General features: G+C 32.7%; 3 protein-coding genes across 3 annotated transcripts; 2 read left to right on the top strand and 1 right to left on the bottom strand.

The window, feature by feature from the left end:
- Positions 1-1,690: 1,690 nt before the first annotated feature.
- On the top strand, positions 1,691-3,564 carry LOC140884731 (putative homeobox-leucine zipper protein ATHB-51). The gene is made up of 3 exons (XM_073291578.1): positions 1,691-1,977; positions 2,159-2,493; positions 3,203-3,564. The coding sequence occupies exons 1-3, from the start codon at positions 1,878-1,880 to the stop codon at positions 3,425-3,427; spliced, it is 660 nt and encodes a 219-aa protein (XP_073147679.1). The 5' UTR covers positions 1,691-1,877; the 3' UTR covers positions 3,428-3,564.
- A 370-nt stretch (positions 3,565-3,934) lies between these two features.
- LOC140884524 (probable glycosyltransferase At5g03795) lies at positions 3,935-6,920 on the bottom strand. The gene is made up of 4 exons (XM_073291299.1): positions 6,660-6,920; positions 5,214-5,416; positions 4,763-5,108; positions 3,935-4,648 (listed from the first exon to the last, which is right to left on the bottom strand). The coding sequence occupies exons 1-4, from the start codon at positions 6,882-6,884 to the stop codon at positions 3,965-3,967; spliced, it is 1,458 nt and encodes a 485-aa protein (XP_073147400.1). The 5' UTR covers positions 6,885-6,920; the 3' UTR covers positions 3,935-3,964.
- Positions 6,921-15,064: 8,144 nt separating this feature from the next.
- On the top strand, positions 15,065-16,500 carry LOC140885017 (protein RGF1 INDUCIBLE TRANSCRIPTION FACTOR 1-like). Its single transcript, XM_073291931.1, has 4 exons — positions 15,065-15,134; positions 15,252-15,446; positions 15,546-15,761; positions 16,107-16,500. Exons 1-4 carry the CDS (start codon positions 15,132-15,134, stop codon positions 16,335-16,337), a joined length of 645 nt encoding a protein of 214 aa, XP_073148032.1. The 5' UTR covers positions 15,065-15,131; the 3' UTR covers positions 16,338-16,500.
- The last annotated feature ends 3,080 nt before the right edge of the window (positions 16,501-19,580 follow it).

The following is a 19,580-nucleotide window of genomic DNA, read 5'->3' as shown; positions in this document are numbered from 1 at the left end:
TAAGATCACCATGTTACAAATATTAAACGAAAACTTTAAAAAATTGATATAATCATTTTCTTATTTCAGCTAGATATATAAAACATTTTTCTTTCAAAACCTTTATAATTTGATGGACATGAATCAAACACTACTATCGCTAGCTAGTGTTGGTTTTGTCCCAGCCCGGCCCGGCTTGATCCCATATATACCATGCAATTAAAAATAATAATAATTGAATGCAACAGCAGAAAAAATAAAAGAATTCAGAATTCGGCAGAGGAAAAATTAAGAAAGGTTGAATATATATGTGTACGTATGTATGTAAGTTATATGTGATGTGATGATGATCTCTTTAAATTAAACCTGTGATTTACAGAGAAAACGTGGCAGTCTGTGTGTACTGTTTCCATCTTAAGAAACCCAAAGCTTCATCCTCGAGAAATTTAATGATTCACAGATTCTTGATATATATATGCATGGACCAAAGGGTGCTTTGCAGCTATCCACAAACCAAATCTTTGGATGCATGCATGCCGTTAAAATTGTACTGCTCTGCAAATTTTTCATTTATATATATAATATTAGATCTCCATGTTTTTAATTAATATATTTTAATGAATTCCACGTTTGTAGGTTGTAATTTTTGTATTTGATGAAGAACATAATTAATTAAAGAGTACTGAAAAACACAAGTAGTTAAATTTTGTACGTATCAGTGGAACATCGATCAATTGGAACTAAAATTGATTTAATTTTGTTTTTTCAATTATATATGCTATGCATAAAACGTAAAGTAAAAGGGATTTTTTCTTTCTTTTTTTTTTTTTTTAGGGAAAAAAAAAGAGAAGAATTTGTAAGAAAGTAGCTAGTGAGGAGGAGGAGGAGGCGTGAGAAAGAGTAGGCATATTGTCAGCTGCAAAGGACAGGGTTTTAAGGGGGACCAGATTACGACCTTTGATTACTACTTACATCCAACCGACAACATTTCCTCAATTTTTCTTTTCTTATTTTGAACTTAATTCCCCCTTTTTTCTTTTTTTTTTTTCTCTCACACACACTGTATTTCACATCTTTTAATTATATATATATATATATATATATATATATATTTGCAACCCTTAATATCATATATAAGCTAGGGGTAAAAGTTATAATATACAGATGATAAAAATTGAATTTTTTTTGAAACAAAATCATAACGTGTGAGATTGTTAATTTACATGTATAATACTATAATATGTATAAAAGTATATCTACAGACTAAAAAAAAGAATTATAAAAAAAGAGTGTGGACCATCCAATGACCAATCTGTATCCTCCTCTTTCTCTGTCACTGATCTTGATCATGTCCAAGTTGTCCCATACATTATTATATCATGTTTTTTTTTTTTGAAAAAAAGAAGAAGATATTTATGATGTTATTGTTAATTAGAATATATACATTAAATATGTTTTATTATTTTGCTAACATAAACATCCCAGAAATCATATATGTGACAGTATCGTAACATGTATATATGTCATGTATGTGAAAAATATTTAATAGGAAGTGTGCATAAATAATAATAATAAAAAAAATATATATATATATATAAGAAAAAAGAATGATTATGAAGCAGTAGGTAGTACTGTTGTGGTGGTGGTGGTATAGTATTTATTAGTTGCTTGAAAAGTAAGAGGCATGCATAGATCTCGGCTTACAAAAAAGCCAACCCCCTTTTTTTCTCTTTCTCTTGCGGGCAATATTCTTGTAACTCTTGGTTCTAACAACTCACAGATACACAAATATATCTCTCTATCTCTCTCTTATATATACTATACAATATATAATATATATTTGTCTGTTCGAAAGGGGTATACGAGGTGTGATTGTGTTTTGAATAATAATATCAAGTATGGATTGGAATGGTAATATGAGGGTTCCCTTTGTTTCTCATATTCAACCTGAGAATTCTTTCGGTTTTCTCCACAACTACAATTATGACCAATTTTCAGGTATATATATATATATAATTTCCAAGTTATTTTTCTTGTGTTGTAATTGCATGGAGTACTGTTCAATTAAGCAGCAGCCTCAGATCTTAAAAGTATTAAAAATTTGAAAACTGTTTTCTTGGAATTTTTTGTTGCTATATATGAATTTTGTACATAATTATTATATATATATATATTCCAGGAGGTTTGGAAATGAAGCAGCAGGTAGCGGCGAGTTTGCTGCAGGAGAAAAACATGAGCATGAGTTACGGGGGGGTGCAGCAGGATCCGAAGAAGAAACGATTGAGCAACGAGCAACTGGAATCACTGGAGAACAGTTTCCAGGACGAGATAAAGCTGGACCCCGACAGGAAAATGAAGCTGGCTAGAGAACTGGGGATGCAGCCCCGACAGATTGCTGTGTGGTTCCAGAATCGCCGGGCTCGATGGAAGGCCAAGCAGCTCGAGCGCTTGTACGATGCCCTTAAGCAGGAGTTTGATAATGTTTCCAGGGAAAAACTCAAACTTCAACAAGAGGTATATACTATACTTACTCAAATACATCATTAATTTTTCCAAATAATTTGTGTATATACTAATTTCCATTTCCATTTCCATTTCTCTCTACTTAAGAATATCGATCATATATAACTTAATTTGTTAAATAGATTGCTTAACCCCCGGATTCCTCTCTCCACATATAATTTACTAAATCGTAATGTCACATAATATAAGTTATTTAATGGAGTACCTACTGGGTTCATATGCTTCTCCATACTTTTATGAGAGCTAGGACATGCATCATTTATGCTTGTTTTTAATTCAAGTCCAGCTCGTAACACATACAAAAAAAAAAAAAAAAAAAAAGTTGTTAGAAGTGTGTCCTCTGCCATCAACCATGAATTTATATATGTCTCTCATGTATTTATGACTTGTTTTTTTTTTTTTAAAAAAAATATAATATTTTCAGATTTCAGAGCTTTACACGTGTTATTGGACCCCTACTTGTATATGTTCTATTTGAAAAAACTTCGACATTTTATGCTGTGCTATGCCAATTCTTTTAAAATAAATGAAAACGTAATTAAAAAAGTAATCTTGGTTATAAATCTCAGTTTCGACAAACAAAGACCTGAATTAGAGCTTGCATGGTTTATAATTTTTGATACAAAACACAAAGCTTTGGGCTCACAAATAATTTTTTTTTTTATTCCTTCCTTTTTTTCTATTCACAAATCAACTCTAGGTTTTGGCATTAAGGGCTATAGTACTGAAGCAGCAAGTGGCCAAGAAGCAAGTCTCAACAGGCTATACAGAGGTTTCAGGTGAAGAAACAGTCGAGAGCACGTCGATCCCGGGCTCCGTTAACCCCGGTGGAGTTAATCAAATTGCGGATTGCAACTCGTTGTTGAACATGGAGGACTACAATCAAGCTGTGATGATGCCTCCGTATTGGGCTAGTATGCCTTAAAACCAAATAACCTAATCGATCCATGGCTTGCTATTTCCTTTTGTTTGTTACGTTTGTTTATATTTTTCCCTTAAACTAAAGATGTAGTGATGATAATCCTAATCCTAGCTAGGCCCTAACTATACAAGGTACGTACTTTCAAGAGGGATGAATTGTTTGCGGATTCAAATCTTCTCGTTCAAGTTCAAGTTCAAGTTTCATGATCTCTAAATTTTTTTGGGAGTATTTTTAAAGTATATATATATACATACTGCATGTTATAACTTATATTTTCATGCATGAAAATGAAAAAAACAAGCGATCATAGTTTTGGTTGGTATGATTCACTAATTAGCTAGTATATGGATCGTGGCATTTAGAGGTTTACTATAATCAAATAATTGCATTTGTTACAATAATTTGTGTTAATTTTGTCGCATAATATATATGATTCTATAGAACATACATATATCTTCAATATTCAAGTACAAATCTAAGCATTCAATTGGTAAACTAAAACAAACCAAAACCCTCTAAAGGACTAGAACTACACATCAACTACGTACCTTGTTCAATATCATCATGAAACCTAACATTGAGTCTACGAAGCCAAATCGAATGCAATATCATATGAAAAACATCGTAACGTTTGGGAGGTGAATTAACCTCAAAATGCCTCCTCATCTGTATCCCCCTTCTTTGCATCTCCACATACTTCCTCGACGAAATACTCATCAAAATCTCCTTCAAATTCGGAATATCCTTCACCGGAACAATCACCGCGAACGTCTCCCAATTCAAAACATCGCTGAAAGGGATGACATAACTGTCTTTTATCAGCACAGGAACACACCCCAGATAGAGCCCCTCCACCATTCTCGGGCTCGCGACTTCGTAGCCGCTGGGGCAGATGCAGTATCGGCTTTTTCTCATCATGCCATAGTAGGAGACGTTTTTGGGCAGGTATTTGTAGATTTGAACATCCGGGTCCGTCCTGTTTTCCCAGTGTTGGAGGAGGATAGGGCGGATCGGACCGTGGACGCCGCCAGCGTAGAAGACTAGTATCGGTCGTTGCGAGGGCGGAGGGCCGCCGATGAGGCCGCGCGTGGTCCCTCCGGGGAGGAGGATTTCCGGGATAGATACGTCTCGAGATGGGTTGAAATCTTCTGAAGTGTTGGCATTGCACAACGCTCGGATGGCGTTCTTGTACAGGTTTGGGATTGCAGAAGAAATCTCTGGTCCCTAAATCAATATCATCATATATATATTCGTTTTACAAGATAAACATGCAACTCAAGCATTTCATTTCACCCAAAAAAAAAAAATGTTTTTTGCTAGTTTAATTTTCTCACGTACCCAATCATGGCAAGCAAGCATGAAATGATCAGCACCAAGGCTTCGATTCCAATAAGGATGCTTCTGAGCTATAACATTTACGTAATCGGACGCGGTGTTCTTCATCAGAGTCCATTCATGGGATTCGGGCACGTAAATCAGCTGAGTTATCATGGTCACGCTGAATGGAAGGAAGAACATGTGAGCTTTGCTTGGGTCGAATGTCCGAAAATGGCTCACTTCCATGTTCTGTATGAAAATCCCCTCGATCGCGTATGTATGCTTGCAGGGGCCAAAGTGAAACACCGGGGGCTCCCCTTCTTCGTATACAAAAATCTTGAATCTCTTCTCCATTTCCATGTAACTCCTGCATGCAAGTTTTTATAATTCCATTTTCTAAATCTAAACAATATGAATAAAAATTTCATAAATTTTAATTAGTCCATGTACAAATATATATATATATATATACCTATGAAACACTTGGGGATTCCAATACATGGGTCCATTGGGAACATAATCCGGATCGTCTTCGGTTTGGTTCCGGTCCTTGGCTTTCTTGATCGCAGCTCGAGCTTGAATTAAATCGGCTTCTAATAGCTTCAAATCACTATACTTCCTTTGAGAGATTGGAGCCTTTGTAACATTAATTTGATGCCCTTCTCCATTTTTCACCTGTCAAACTATCAAAAGATGAGACACCATTGCCAAGTTTATGTGTTTTTTAACTTCCTTCATTTTCAATTAACTAATTAGCATATTATCCTTTGCAATATTAATATTAAAACTTATTAATCTTGAATGGGCAGAAAGTTTTGGTTGGAGAACAATTAGACTAAGAATTTATACAACTTCTATATTTGATTAAACCATATATACCCTCGGATATAGAATACACATCAAAATGGCATATCATGAGGTCACGTTCAGAGGATAATTAAAGAAAAAAGTTACCTCCCATTTATTTTATTTTTTGGCAAAATGAACTTCAAATATGTTTGAAAACCAAGGGAAAATGATTTTTTTTCCCATTAATTTGTCTTTTTATTTTGTTTTGGTCCATGGATTAACTTTTTAAAGTTTTGTTTTTGTAGCCTAGCTTTTAATTTTTGGTTATATTGGTTCAATCGCTGACGTGACGGTTTTACATGTCAGCATTTTTCGATACAACATCATCATTTTTCAATGTCACGTCAGCATTTTTCTCGGTTCACGTCACCAATTTAACCAAAATTGCAGAAAACTAAAAGTCAATGTGTCAAAATCAAAATTTGAAAAGTTAATGGACCAAAACTAAAAAAAATAAACAAGCTAATGATTTTCCAAAAAACAAATACCAAACAATGATACAAACTGAGAGGTTAAATTAAAAATTCATGGTCAAACAAAAGTCGTTTTATTGAATATTCCCATGAGAAAAACCGGGCAATTTAGAATTAAAAAAAACGTACAAAAATAAAAAATTAATCCTAATGAATTCGATTTAAAATTTCTAATTGAATATAAAAATGAAATGATCTTAAACTATAGTCCAACTCAAGAGATTAATTTTCCAATTCTAGCTGCTTTGAAATATTTTCCACAAGGAGAATTAATATGACTTGTCTTGCTTACTCCATAAGTCTAATTGGTTAAATATTCCCTATATTTTAAGACCAAAAATTTGTGGAAACATATGGACCTGAGCTGTATATATTCTTGTTAGGAGATTATACTCAAATTCAGAAGATCACGAGGCTGTATAATTGACAGATATGATTTGTATAACCCGATTCTTGGGGCATATATCGATCGAGAGCATGGTTTGAAATAATATCACTTTGATTAATCCCCTCTCAACCATGCATAATCTTTCGAAACATAATTGAATATTAATACAACAATTACAGAAAACCAATCAAGTGGCTAGAAATCTTACTTGAGTTCGGTTGAAACTATGATCGGGGCGTGATTCTTCCAAACTTTCGACGACAACATCACGATTTTCAAATCTTGAACTCGAATAATTACCCAAGAAATGAGAATTTAAAGTGAAATCCGACGCTTTAGGACCGACGAATACGACCACCACCGCGGCCGCCGTAAGAAGCGGTATCAGAGCCCATAAAAGCTTTAAAGAAGACGGTGAAGCTAAAGAAAGCATCTCCTATGACTCCAACCCTAGAAGAAATCTTTTGGAATTCCGTTCATGAGTGTCTTCTTGAATTCTTTGCTTCGTCGATTAATTCCTTATAACTATACTTTTTGGATAAGATCATAAGATGTATTGGGGATTAATTTTTCATCTACTTTTCGTGGGCTTTTGAACGTTTGATTTTCTCTGCTTATGCGAAATGAAAGTAAGAATTTGAAGTTTGGAATAGAGTATGTGAAGAGGAAAGAATGATGGGGAGGAGTTGATTGGATTTGAGTAATGTTGAGGTTTTCATGCAAAATATGGAAACTTTTAAAATATGGTAGCATACTCGACATTTCTCCATTTTTTTATTAGATTGGATTCTTTACCTTATGAGTGGGCTATTGCTTAATTATTTAATTAGAAAATACATATGCACATAATTTATTTATATTTAAATTGAATTCAATTGTTATATATATCAAGAATATTTTTTTAATTTGGAAATTGATAGAAATTATTTTTCATGTTTAATAAAAGAAACTCGGTGAGTAGTCAACGATCGGGTCAGTTCGGGTATCCTATACCCGAATCCAAACACCAAACTAAAGTTGTACTATGATATTTATCGTAGCGTACAGTCTCGCGGATCGATTTTATGAGATAAATATCTGATTCGACTTGACTTGTGAAAAATATTATTATTTATTTCAAAATATTATTTTACAATGTATAGATCGATCGAGTTGATCCGTCTCATAAATAAAATTTTGAGAAATCATCTCACAAAATACATATTCCATCTAAATTAAATAAATATACTATTGGTATATACTTTATGTAAGAGTTACTCATGTTCATATAAACATAGGCAAAAACTCCTATGTGACGGTCTCAAGGGTCCTTTTTATGAGACGAGTCTCTTGTATGGGTAATCCATTAAAAAGTATTACAATTTATGCCAAAAATATTACTTATTATTATAAATATGTAGGATTGACCCGTCTCACAGATGAGACCGTCTCACAAGAGTGTTATTCTTCGTCGATAGGTAATAATGTTCTTTTGTTACAATTAAAATATAATTGGAGGTAAAGTTAATGTATATATGTATGACCGACATACAGTCGATTTGTTGGGATATTCACCGCTTCAACTTTTTTTGTTTTTTATTTTTTTGTCTTTAATATCGAAAAAGTTTTCATATAAAATTGGCCTCGCAATCCTCAAAATATAGAATATGAATGGACATTAATTAAGGTGTGAGTAACACTCTTGTGTGACGGTCTCATTCGTAAGACGGGTTAATTCTATCCATATTTATAATAATAAGTAATACTTTTGACATAAATTGTAATATTTTTTAATGGATAACCCATATAAAAGATCCGTCTCATAAATATGACCCTTGAGACCGTCTCATAGAATTTTTTGCCATCGACGAAATATCTATAGATTAATGGTCGTGGAGATTAATTCAATATCTCGAATCCTTTCTCAATTTTATTATCTGATAATTAATAATGACTAATAAAATCATCCAATGAGAAAGATCGCAAAGAAATGTTTGGAAAAGAAATATGTTTAATTCAAATAATTCATAAAACGTAGATATAAAATCAAAGAAATTGTAAATACAAACCTAAAACTTCTGATTTCATATTTATTTATTATTTCATGTTAATTATGATGAATTTCAAATTCACCTATGTATCATTTGAAATGAATTTTACTTTATAATTAACTAATGTATAAATAAGTAGCGTGCGGATTTATGATTTGATATATTGTTTCATTTTTAACCATGAACTACAATCGAAATCCATCGATTTGAAATCTTTCAATTCAAACGCAACCTAAAACTACGTGTGTGGATTAACAGTGATGATTCGAGGTCTGCTGCGTTCCTGGCACGGGTGGCCACTGAAATTATTGTGATACGATTATTTAGACTCCATTTGGTATTCCTTATTTCATTGATACATGTCACGCATTGCACTGCATTTCATTGCATTGTACTTTATTTTATTCATGTCAGTTATATTTGTCGTAATTTTACTAGTTTATCGTATTGGGGTCCGACCCCTGTTTTCTTTTATGTTGTGGTTGTTTGTGATTCCATAGCAGGTTATCCAGGAGGATTTGATGCATCTGGTGGAGCGTCATCTAGTGGTACCCAATGAGTCGAGTGTGTAGTCGAGTTCCCAGATATATGTATATATCACATTAGCGAGTTTTATATTTTCCGGGGACATGCCTGTGTATCTGTTTGAATAATTTTTACGTTGTTTTGGATTGTTGTTTGTGTGACCGAGCCTTTCCGGCTCAGCATGCATTTAGTGCTGGCCAGTGCGGCTATAGGTTTGTAAATTGGTGATGTGACTCTATTTTCGAGTATATTATGTAGTTATGTTGTATATGTTTTTGGTTTGTCCTATTTACGAATAAGTAATGCCGAATTTTTTATAGGCTAAAAACGTAAATTTTTAACTTGTTTTTGCTGTTTACATTAATTAATCCTGAATGTTTAATAATTAAATACTAAATCAGGCCCCCAATTCAAACGCAACGTAAAACTTCTGATTTCATTGGACCGTGTGGTTTTGTTAGGGAAAATTAGCATTTTGGTCCTGTATGTTGGCTTATTTTTGGTTTTAGTCCTGTATATTGGCTTGTTTTGGAAAAGATCCTAGAACTCTGTTTTTTTTTTATTTAGTCCTACATGTTGATTGTTTTGGTTTTCGTCCTATAAGTTGGCTTACTTTTTGGTTTTGGTCCTATACAAAGTCATGTTTTGGAAAAAAGTACAGTAATTTGGATTATTTTTGGATTTAATCCTATTAGTTGACTTGTTTTTTTTATTTTGGTCATGGAAAAGATACGGTTTTGACCAAATTAAGCTCGATTAAGTTAGAATAAGCGTCTATATTTTTTATTTTAAAATAATAAATTAAATTTAGAATTTAGATGTTGAATTTCCAACTTCACCGTTTATGCTTTTAAATTTAGAATTTAGTTTTTTAGCTAATTTTGTTAATTTAGGTTGAACCTTATTTATGCCATATGATCATTAATAGGTGCTAAGTGGGCGACACTTAGTGCCAAATAAATAAAAAAATCAAAGTTACAGTTGAGAACGATATAAATGAATGTTTGTTTGTTACTTTTTAAAAGAACAAAATTATGTTACATTTAATACATTAAATTTGTAACACCCGGTATTTAAATACGTAAATCCGCATGCATAATTAGGATATTTAATTATTTAAATTTGTGATTTATGAGTTAAATAATTATGTGAATTATTTGTGCATGATTTAATTTATTTTTTAAGCATTTAACCCATAATTAGTGATTTTAAGATTTTTAGTATTTTAATTGTTTTGATCGCGTAGACGGGACCGTGGACGGACGAGATGACAACTTTCTAGCCAATTTATTTCATGAGCTTTTTTAGAGCCCAAAAAATATTATTTTGAGATTTATTACCTCAAAATTTTTAGTATTTAATTTTATATAATTTTAGAAGTCCATTTTTATCCAAATTTAGCCATTTTAATGACTTTTAATTATTTTTAAAATTCCCTTAATTTGTAATTTCGGGATTTTTATATTTTTAAATTGAGTTATCAGATTTTAACTTTTATTTGAAAGATTAAGTTGTATATTTTTATATTTAAAACTTTTTTTTTCTATATTTAATTAACCTATATTTTAATTTAAAACAAAAACCAAACCTAATCTACCCAAACCCCACAACCGATTCCCTTCACTCAGCCACCTCACCCCACCATCTTCATCATCTTCTTCGGCCAGACATCTCCAAGGAGGTTTCATAGCCGAGTTTCTTCGAAACTTCGAGTGTTCGTCGTCCCGTCGTCCCGGAAACGTTCTACGTACGTTGCTCAATCGATTTCTTCGGTGCAAGGCATGATCTTCTTCCATTTTTTCGTACCTATCATATATTATGTTGTGTGGATTGTGTATGCATCGAATTTTGTTGTTTTTTTTCAGAAAGAGTTCGAATTTTATTGTTGAAGATGCATGGCCCTTGTGTTTTGAATTATCATACTCACGTTTGTCTTCCGTGGTTGCATTTGGCTGCTGGTCGAGCGTCCAGAGAGTGTGTGGGTGTGGCCTGGACTCGAATGGCTCGAGTGGTTCGAGCCAAACGAGCCCAGGAAAGCCACAAAGGTCGGACTGCCCTCCATGGTGCGCAGATTAGGGTTCTCGGGAGGGGCTTGGTTCGGCTAGGGGCTGGGCTGCATGGGTTAGGTTCAGGGGCCAGGTTCGAACCACCCAGACGTGGGCTATGTCTGGGCGGCGGGGCTCCGGCCAGGGGCGGCCGGAGCAAGGCGGCAGCAGCCCTAGAAGGGCTGCTGCTCGCGGCCGAGAGGAGTTGAGGGAAGGGCTGATCAGGTTTAGGGTTTCAGGGTTGGTCTGGGTCGGGTCTGGAAGTTAGTGGGTTAAGTTAGTTGGGTCCGGGTCCGGGTTAAGTTAGTTGGGCTCGGGTATTTTTATTTTTAAGTTTTTAGTTTAATTAAAGGTTTAATGGGCCTTATTAAATCTCAAAATTTAATTGGGCTCCATTTAATTATTTTGGGTTGAATTTAATTATTTGGGCTTAATTATTTTAATTAAGAAAGCCCACTAATTTTTATGGGCTTTAGGGCCCATGAAAGTTATTAGGCCAGTCTTTGGGCTTTTGGGCCCATTGGGCCAGAATAGGTTGTTAATGTGCTTTGATTATTTAATTGGGCTTAGAATAATTTTATTGGGCTTAAGTATGTTAATGTGTCAGTCTCAGTGTTATGAGCCAAATTTAAGTAATTGGGCTTCAGTGTTAGGGCCAGCAGTCCAGTACAATCCATGAAAAATTTGCATGTGTCCTGAATATATATTTAATTATTTTTATGCATTTAAGTTATTTTAATATTTATATGTTAGTATGAAATTAAATTAAATATATATGAAGGACACACATTTTATTTAATTGCATGCATTCATGAAATAATTTTATGTACGATTTAATGTTTAAAGTTGAGCAAAATAAAATATTTTATGTTGGAAGTTGAAGTAGTGTGACAATTTGAGATTTGAGGGGGATTCGTCCCCATATGTGCTATTGAAGGGCAGTTTACTGCCAATTTAAGAGGTGATTCGTCACCGCCACGTACGTTGGTTTCCACGCTGATCAGTATTTAATGTATGATTTAAGGTTACACTACGGATACAATCATGCGATGTTAGAAAATTACTTTGCTCAACAATGTTATGTATTATGTATGTCTATGATATTTAATTTAATTTAAGTTATGATATGTTATGATATTTTTAAGCATGCTCATTCATGTATATGTTATGTATTAGTATTTAATTGTTTTAAATTATTTTCAAACTCTTGTTATGTTAGCATGTTGGGCCTCTAGGCTCACTACACTGGTATGGTGCAGGTGAGTTCGTAGAGGAGGATGTAGTTCCTACCGGCGGCGAGGACCTATGAGTGGACATGCAGTGACCCCGTGACCGTGATAGATGTCTGAGTCACGTTGCATGTTTTGATTATGTCAGCACGTTACACATTTTATATTATTTTTCAGTGGTTGTGAGTTTTGAATATTTTATTGAATATTGTCAGTGCATGCAAACTTTAATCATTTTATTTATGCAGTATTTTTAATTAAATGTTTGACTCAGATATTTATTTTATTTAAAGAATGCAATTTTTTATTTAAGTTATTTATTTATTTATCTTTTTATTCTGTGCATATATGTATGGGCATATATGTGCATATTTTATTTAGTAAGTATATATATAAAAAAAAAAAAAATTTCCGCATATTTATTTATTAATTATAGAGTTAGAATCGTTTCAAAATTAACATATTTTAGATTTTATTAAATTATTTAGATTAAAAAAAGTTTAAGCGTAAAAAAATATTTTTTTATTAGTTAGTTGTAATTATCTTAAACCAATAAGCAGATAAAACATGAAAGAATAAAAAATATTTATTATAAAAATAATTAGAGGTCAACTTCTAAATTCCAAAACATGATAACATACAGGACAAAAACCAACAAACAAACCAACTTACAGGACCAAAACCAAAATAAGCCAACATATAGGACTAAATCCAAAAAAAAAATCGAGTTACATGATCTTTTTCAAAACAAGCCAACATACAGGACCAAAACCAAAAAGAAGCCAACATACAGGACCAAAATGCTAATTTTTCCGGTTTTGTTATGTCGGCATTTTATTTATTATTCTTCTTTTTATTATTATCGTTATTATTTTTTAGCTGTAAATTTTGTTTCAATTAACTTTTAAACCCGAGATTTCGTCATACATTTGATATTTAATTCACATGCCTTATGAGTTATGAGTCATCGTATGTATTATACATTTGTAGACATGTATATTACGCTACTTTGTACCAAACTTAGCGACGGTGGTAATTACATTGAAGTATTCTTTGCCCCCTTACAAATATTTCTTGATTTATTGAATTATATTCCCCCGTTTCTTCCTCTTTACTTAGTAATTCAACTATTTCCCCCCCAAAAAAAAAAAATTTAGTAATTCAACTGCAGATCATTTGTTTTAACTTTGACACGTCATTTAATCTTAATTTCCTTATGCATCAATCGATCTATTTCGATCACGGAAATTTATATATTAATTCATTTCTATTTCGTTTTGCTTTCTTAATGCATGAATTATATATGTATAAGATAATTAACCGACAGATGCATGTATTATGTACGATTACTATATTTTAAAAACATTTTTAAATAATATATATTTATTTTAATTTTAAAATAAATGAATGAATGAGATAATAAGGGAATATAATTAATCTAAAATACCTTATGGACAATATGAAATTGACAGAAGAAATAGGTAACTCGGAATACATTACATGTGAGATTAGTTTGTTACATAAACGAATAAATTTTAAGATCACATTTGGATTGAATGATTTGAGTTGATTAATTCTAGATATAAAATCCATTTATCTATTAAGCATTAAGCAAATAAAACGAAGGTTTGAAATCTTTTTGCCATATATATATTTTGCTCAGTTTCAAAGCAAATATGTAACCTTGTTAATTGAAATATATGAATTATATTCAAAATCTTTCAATTCAAACACAATCAAGAGACTCAACATGATAGATTTGTGTTATGTTTTTTTTCCTATCGAGAGAGCACGGAAGAAAAAAACAATTGCACACGCTTGAAAATACCACCACACATGTCACTCGCATTGCATAGAGTAGGAGATATATTTTGTAAACGTTGTTCAGAAACACAAGGGATCGAGATTACAAAAATAATGGTTGGGCAATTATACATTATCCTTTTTTTTTTGTGAAGTGGAAACCCGCCGCCGCTATCTTTGGTGTGCATTGGATAAACCCCAAGAAGATGTTGGTAGGGGGAATCGAACTCCTGACTTCTAGCCAAGAGTTCATCTACTACACCAACTTAGACATCTCCTTAGCAACTATACATTATCCTTAATGAGACATTTTGTGCAATTAAATTAAAGACTATAATATAGAAAGGAAGAATAAAGTGGCAAGAGACAACTTATTTTAATGAACAAATAGTTGTATAGGATCTTCCTTCCGACATGACAATCAGAGAACCGCCAATGCCCCCACCAAACTTAAAATTAATATAAATATTGGAGATTCTTTCCAAAAAATAAAAATTATAAAAATCAATAAATCAATAAATACGAGGCTATTTTGGACCACAAAAAGTTACTCCCCATTTGCCACATACGTCATGAAAAGCTAATTTAAAAAAACCCATCCCATCATCCGTAGCCATTGATGTCATTCCACGTCAGGAAGCACCCAAAATGTGGGTCCATCAAACCTAACTAAAGTGTCCAGAGAAATTCAAATTAGTGTACTTTAAATTTTTAGATTTAGATAGATTAGATTCATATCTCTATTTTCGCTTAATAATAATCCAATATGGGCCGGCGGCCCGACCCAAATAAGCATGTAGGTTAAGCGCCAACTCATCCAACGGCCGGTGAAAATCTCGAGCGAACCCTTTCGATCCCCACCGTTGCTTAGCCAAATATTTATTAAATAAATAATAAAATAATACCTTTTCACCCCCTCCCCCAAGCTTAAGTTACGTCTTCTTTTGTTTCTTGTTGAATGTTAAGTTGCTGGCTGTTTAGGTTAGGCCTCTCTCTCTCTCTAAAACTTTCGTCAATTTTTCTTTCAATTTTCAACCCGAATTCGACAATGGTAATATTCGTACGCAGAATCATCGGCATTATTGATTTCTTTGATATTTATTTATTCCCTCGCATTGTTTTTGATTGATCCAGTGATGGTGTTTTCTTGGTCTGTGTCGACGTACAGGACGCAACAATGCCGCCGCCGGACGTTCCTCCGTGGCTAGAGAAACTCCTGGCCACCGCATTCTTCACCGCCTGCCACGGCCACGGCGCCGCCGCCAGAAGTGAATGCAATATGTTCTGCTTAGACTGCAGCGTCGACGATTCTTTCTGTCCCTATTGCCGCTCATCCAAACACACAGACCATCGAGTCATTCAGGTAATTCAGGCGCATCCCATTTTCTTGGTAGCAAGAAAACGCTAATATTATATTATTTTCGTTGGCGTTACGTACGGTATTCATAAATCAATGGTGCAGATAAGGAGATCATCGTACCACGATGTGGTGAGAGTTTCGGAGATTCAGAAGGTTTTGGACATAAATGGAGTGCAGACTTATGTAATAAACAGCGCGAGGGTTTTGTTTCTGAACCAGAGGCCTCAGCCCAAAGTTGGGAAGACGAGTTCCCACGTCTGTGAAACATGTGGGAGGAGTCTTTTGGATCCTTTTCGTTTCTGCTCATTGGGATGCAAGGTAAATAAATATCAGCACACCTATATATCTCGTCTTTTTCGACTATTGGAATGAATGAATGAGTAGTACTGGTTTGTGATGAACAATTAATCAATCATATAATGTATGTATGTACATGTTCTCTTTCACACATTATGACCCACGTTCATAAACTCCATCACAGTCGGTATAATTAATACTCGTGACCAATTTGTAATCCCACCATTTGAAAATTTCCATATGGTTGTCACTCTCTAAGAAATTGATTGATTCGTGTGAGTTACATTTCTCTATACCATTCGATATTTGTCTCGAGTTTTATTTTATTTGTATTTATTATATGTTTGAAGAAAAAATTTGATTCAGTTTGTAGGAATGAGGAATATTGAGGAAGGGAGCTTTACCCTAGAAGGGAAGAATGTGGAAGTAGTAACAGAAAGAAGATTGGTTTCATCATCAAAAGAGGAGGAGGAAGAGGAAGAATCGCGTGATGCCGCCTCGCAACAAGACATATACCCGCCGCCCACACCTCCCCCACCTCCTTCAAGATCAAGAAGAAGAAAAGGAATCCCGCAAAGGGCACCTTTTAGTTCTTAATAATTACCATCCATCCACTATTCATCAATTCTTTCTTTGTATAATATACAACTCATAATCCGGGGTCATTGTCCCCCCCCCCCCCCCGAAAACAACACATTTTAGGCTTCCTTCTGTTAAAGTTGTGGGGTTTTTTTTTTTTTTTTTTTGAGTACATATTATAGAATCATTTACGAACCAATGGGTTGGATATCGCGTTATGAAATTCCCTTTCGTCGATCGGTTACCTTTATATATATATATATATATATATATATATATCGTAAATTAGTTGGTGTTCTATTGGATGTACGTACACGATATTGGATGTACATTTGGTGTTATTCATGCCATTTAATTTATCCGTTGTTGGGAAGTTGGTAAACTCTATGATGACTTTTTTGTGGGGATGGAAACGTTTTCTAAATATATGAGAGCCAAGAAATGAAAGAACTGATTTGATTATTTAATAATCTTTACTGCCCTCTAATGCAATTCTAGATAGATGATTTATATTGGTGGGACAAAATTAAATATCCTACGGAAGATTACCAATAGTCCAATAGTCATGATCAAAGTCAAATCAAATTAATAGTTATCACAATTTTGAATTTTTGATAAGATATAAAAGCAAATACATATACACCCAACACCCATCAATACACACACACACACATGAAATGCCCAAAAGTAATAAAATATAATAATAAAAAGAAATCAGAATTTGGAATCGAGAATCTAGAAGGGAGCCAAAAGGAGAGAAATATTTAATTGTGTGTTTATGGGATTGTGAAGGGATGAGACCAATAATGTACGTAACAAAAAGCTAGGCTCTTCATGTTGTGGAAAGAGAGGATCGGAGCAAGCAATAATGCATGATTGTTATTGAAAGATACAATTAGGTGTAAATTTGATTAAGAAATTAAAGCGTGTCTTCGTGGACTCCGTTTTATAGTTTTCATGGGTCCATCCGCTCACATGGGCCGTTTACACAAAGAACAACAACTTTTATTTGTTTAATATTTATATATATATATATATATATACATACAAAATGCAATGGGGGTAAATCAACTTTTGATGCCTAGCCTAGTTTACATAGCTCGCTCCATGAAATGGGATATTTCTTTTCTCGTTTCTAATGACTTGTATGGGCTGATTTTAATTCAATGGTAATAATAATTAAAAAAAATCAAAAATAGAGTTACTTGTTAATGGAATACTACCATTTATGGATTGAGACACCGGCCTACAAAGAGTTGTGGATTAAGACATCTTAGAAAGAGTTGTTAAAAGTATGATTTGCAATAATAATAATAATAATAATAATAATAATAATAATAATAAGAGTGATATTTTGTCGGACGAGTCAATTCTATCCGTATTTACAATAAAAAATAATATTTTTGGTATAAAAATTAATATTTTTTCATTGGTAACTCAAATATGATATTCGTCTCCCTCAATTAACTCGTGAAATCATCTCACAATAATATTTTAAAAAAATTTTGTTTTTTTTTTGTTGTTGTTGAGGTGCGGTGTTCCCAAGTCCCAAGCCTAATATCTAATTCCATTTGGTGTTTTATATTACCCAAATCCAAAACTTCATTTATATGGATGAATGGCACAAATACAAGAATCAACAGTATATATATAAATAAATAAATAAAATCATACAATCATCTTACAATCTTACTATTTTATTACAGTAGATCTCATTAATTAATAACTATTTTTAATTAACTAGCCTTGATATGAAGCGGTCATATCATAACTTAATTCCTGAAAACCTAATTATTAGATAAATTAGTAATTTTATATGACCTATATTTTTATTTTATTTTATTTTCTTTTTATTTTTGCTCTTTGATGTTTTTTTTATTTATTATTTTGTGTTATTTTATGTTTTTTATTTAAGAAAAATGTAACTCACCTTTATAAAACTGTTGTACTTATTGTGCTTAGGTGACTATTTGTTTATCAATATTCTACGGTTTCGTTTGGACATGTACTTTAAAAATATTTTTATTGTTTTATAAGTTAAAAAACTAAAAGTATGTGTTTGAATAAAATTTTTGAAAAATGGTTTTGAATTAGTTTTTTAAATAAATGTTCTCCAAGTATACTTTTTAAAAAATTAACACTTAAGAGGTGTTTTTAGATGTTTTTAGAATTGGACTATGAAAGACAAAGATGAATAACATTACTTTTGAGATGTTAAAATATTTTTATAGAATAGTTGTCCAAACACATATATTTATTCTTAAAACAAATTTTAAAACATTTTATAAAAAAAATTTAAAAAACTTTTTTATAATAACTTTTATCAATATGCGTCCAAACGAAACCTACATATTTTAAATTTTACCTTTTTTTTCTTCTTTTTCTTTTTGTTAAGAAAAACGAATGTTGCGTGCAGTACTACAGTTTATATATTAAAGATAGTTTTTTGGATTTATACATTAAATATATTAAAAACATTAGTAACACTCCTGTGAGACGGTCTCATCCGTGAGACGGGTCAACCATACCCATATTTATAATAATAAGTAATACTTTTGGCATAAATTATAATACTTTTTAATGGATAACCCATACAAGAGACCCGTCTCATAAAAATGACCCTTAAGACCGTCTCATAGGAGTTTTTGCCTAAAAACATTTATTTGGTGCGCGCCTTTTAATTTTTTTTGAATCTCTAGTACCGGTTGTTAAGTAATGACATATTTATATGTGTTTATCCTATGTTGAATTCACTGACTAATTATTATATTTTATTTTTGGTTCTATAAAATGATCAAATATGATAAGAGTTTCCATTGAATAAATCATTCATCGGTCTATCAACCAAACAAAATGTGAAAATTGAAATGGATCCGGTGCTATATCACACAACACCAACGAGGAACAAAATAGTGTCTTAGAACATAAATCAAAATACATGCACTTGCAAAACATGATATAGGATAGGGCTCTCCCTAGCTAAAGCTATAATCTTTCTACTCTAAATTTGGTCTCTCTTTTTCTTTTTATTTTTTTGTTCAAAGTTATCCATTGCTCGAGTGTAGGTCCTATTTCCATTGGCTCAAGGATTTTGGGAAAGTTAATCAACGCTTGCCTAAATTAGATTGGGCCAAAAAGTAAGCTCCTGGGCCACAAAGTATTGTGAAATGGAAAGAGTCTCAAACCAGCTCAAGCAACTAAAATATCAAGGTACTATTTGGAAAAACTTTTAATAAGTATTTTTTGATTTTCTTTTTTAAA

Source organism: Henckelia pumila, chromosome 2 (genome assembly GCF_033568475.1).
Source record: "Henckelia pumila isolate YLH828 chromosome 2, ASM3356847v2, whole genome shotgun sequence".
In the NCBI taxonomy this organism is placed as follows: domain Eukaryota; kingdom Viridiplantae; phylum Streptophyta; class Magnoliopsida; order Lamiales; family Gesneriaceae; genus Henckelia; species Henckelia pumila.
Note: the sequence above shows the minus strand (reverse complement) of the source record. Positions and strands in the feature narration are given on the sequence as shown.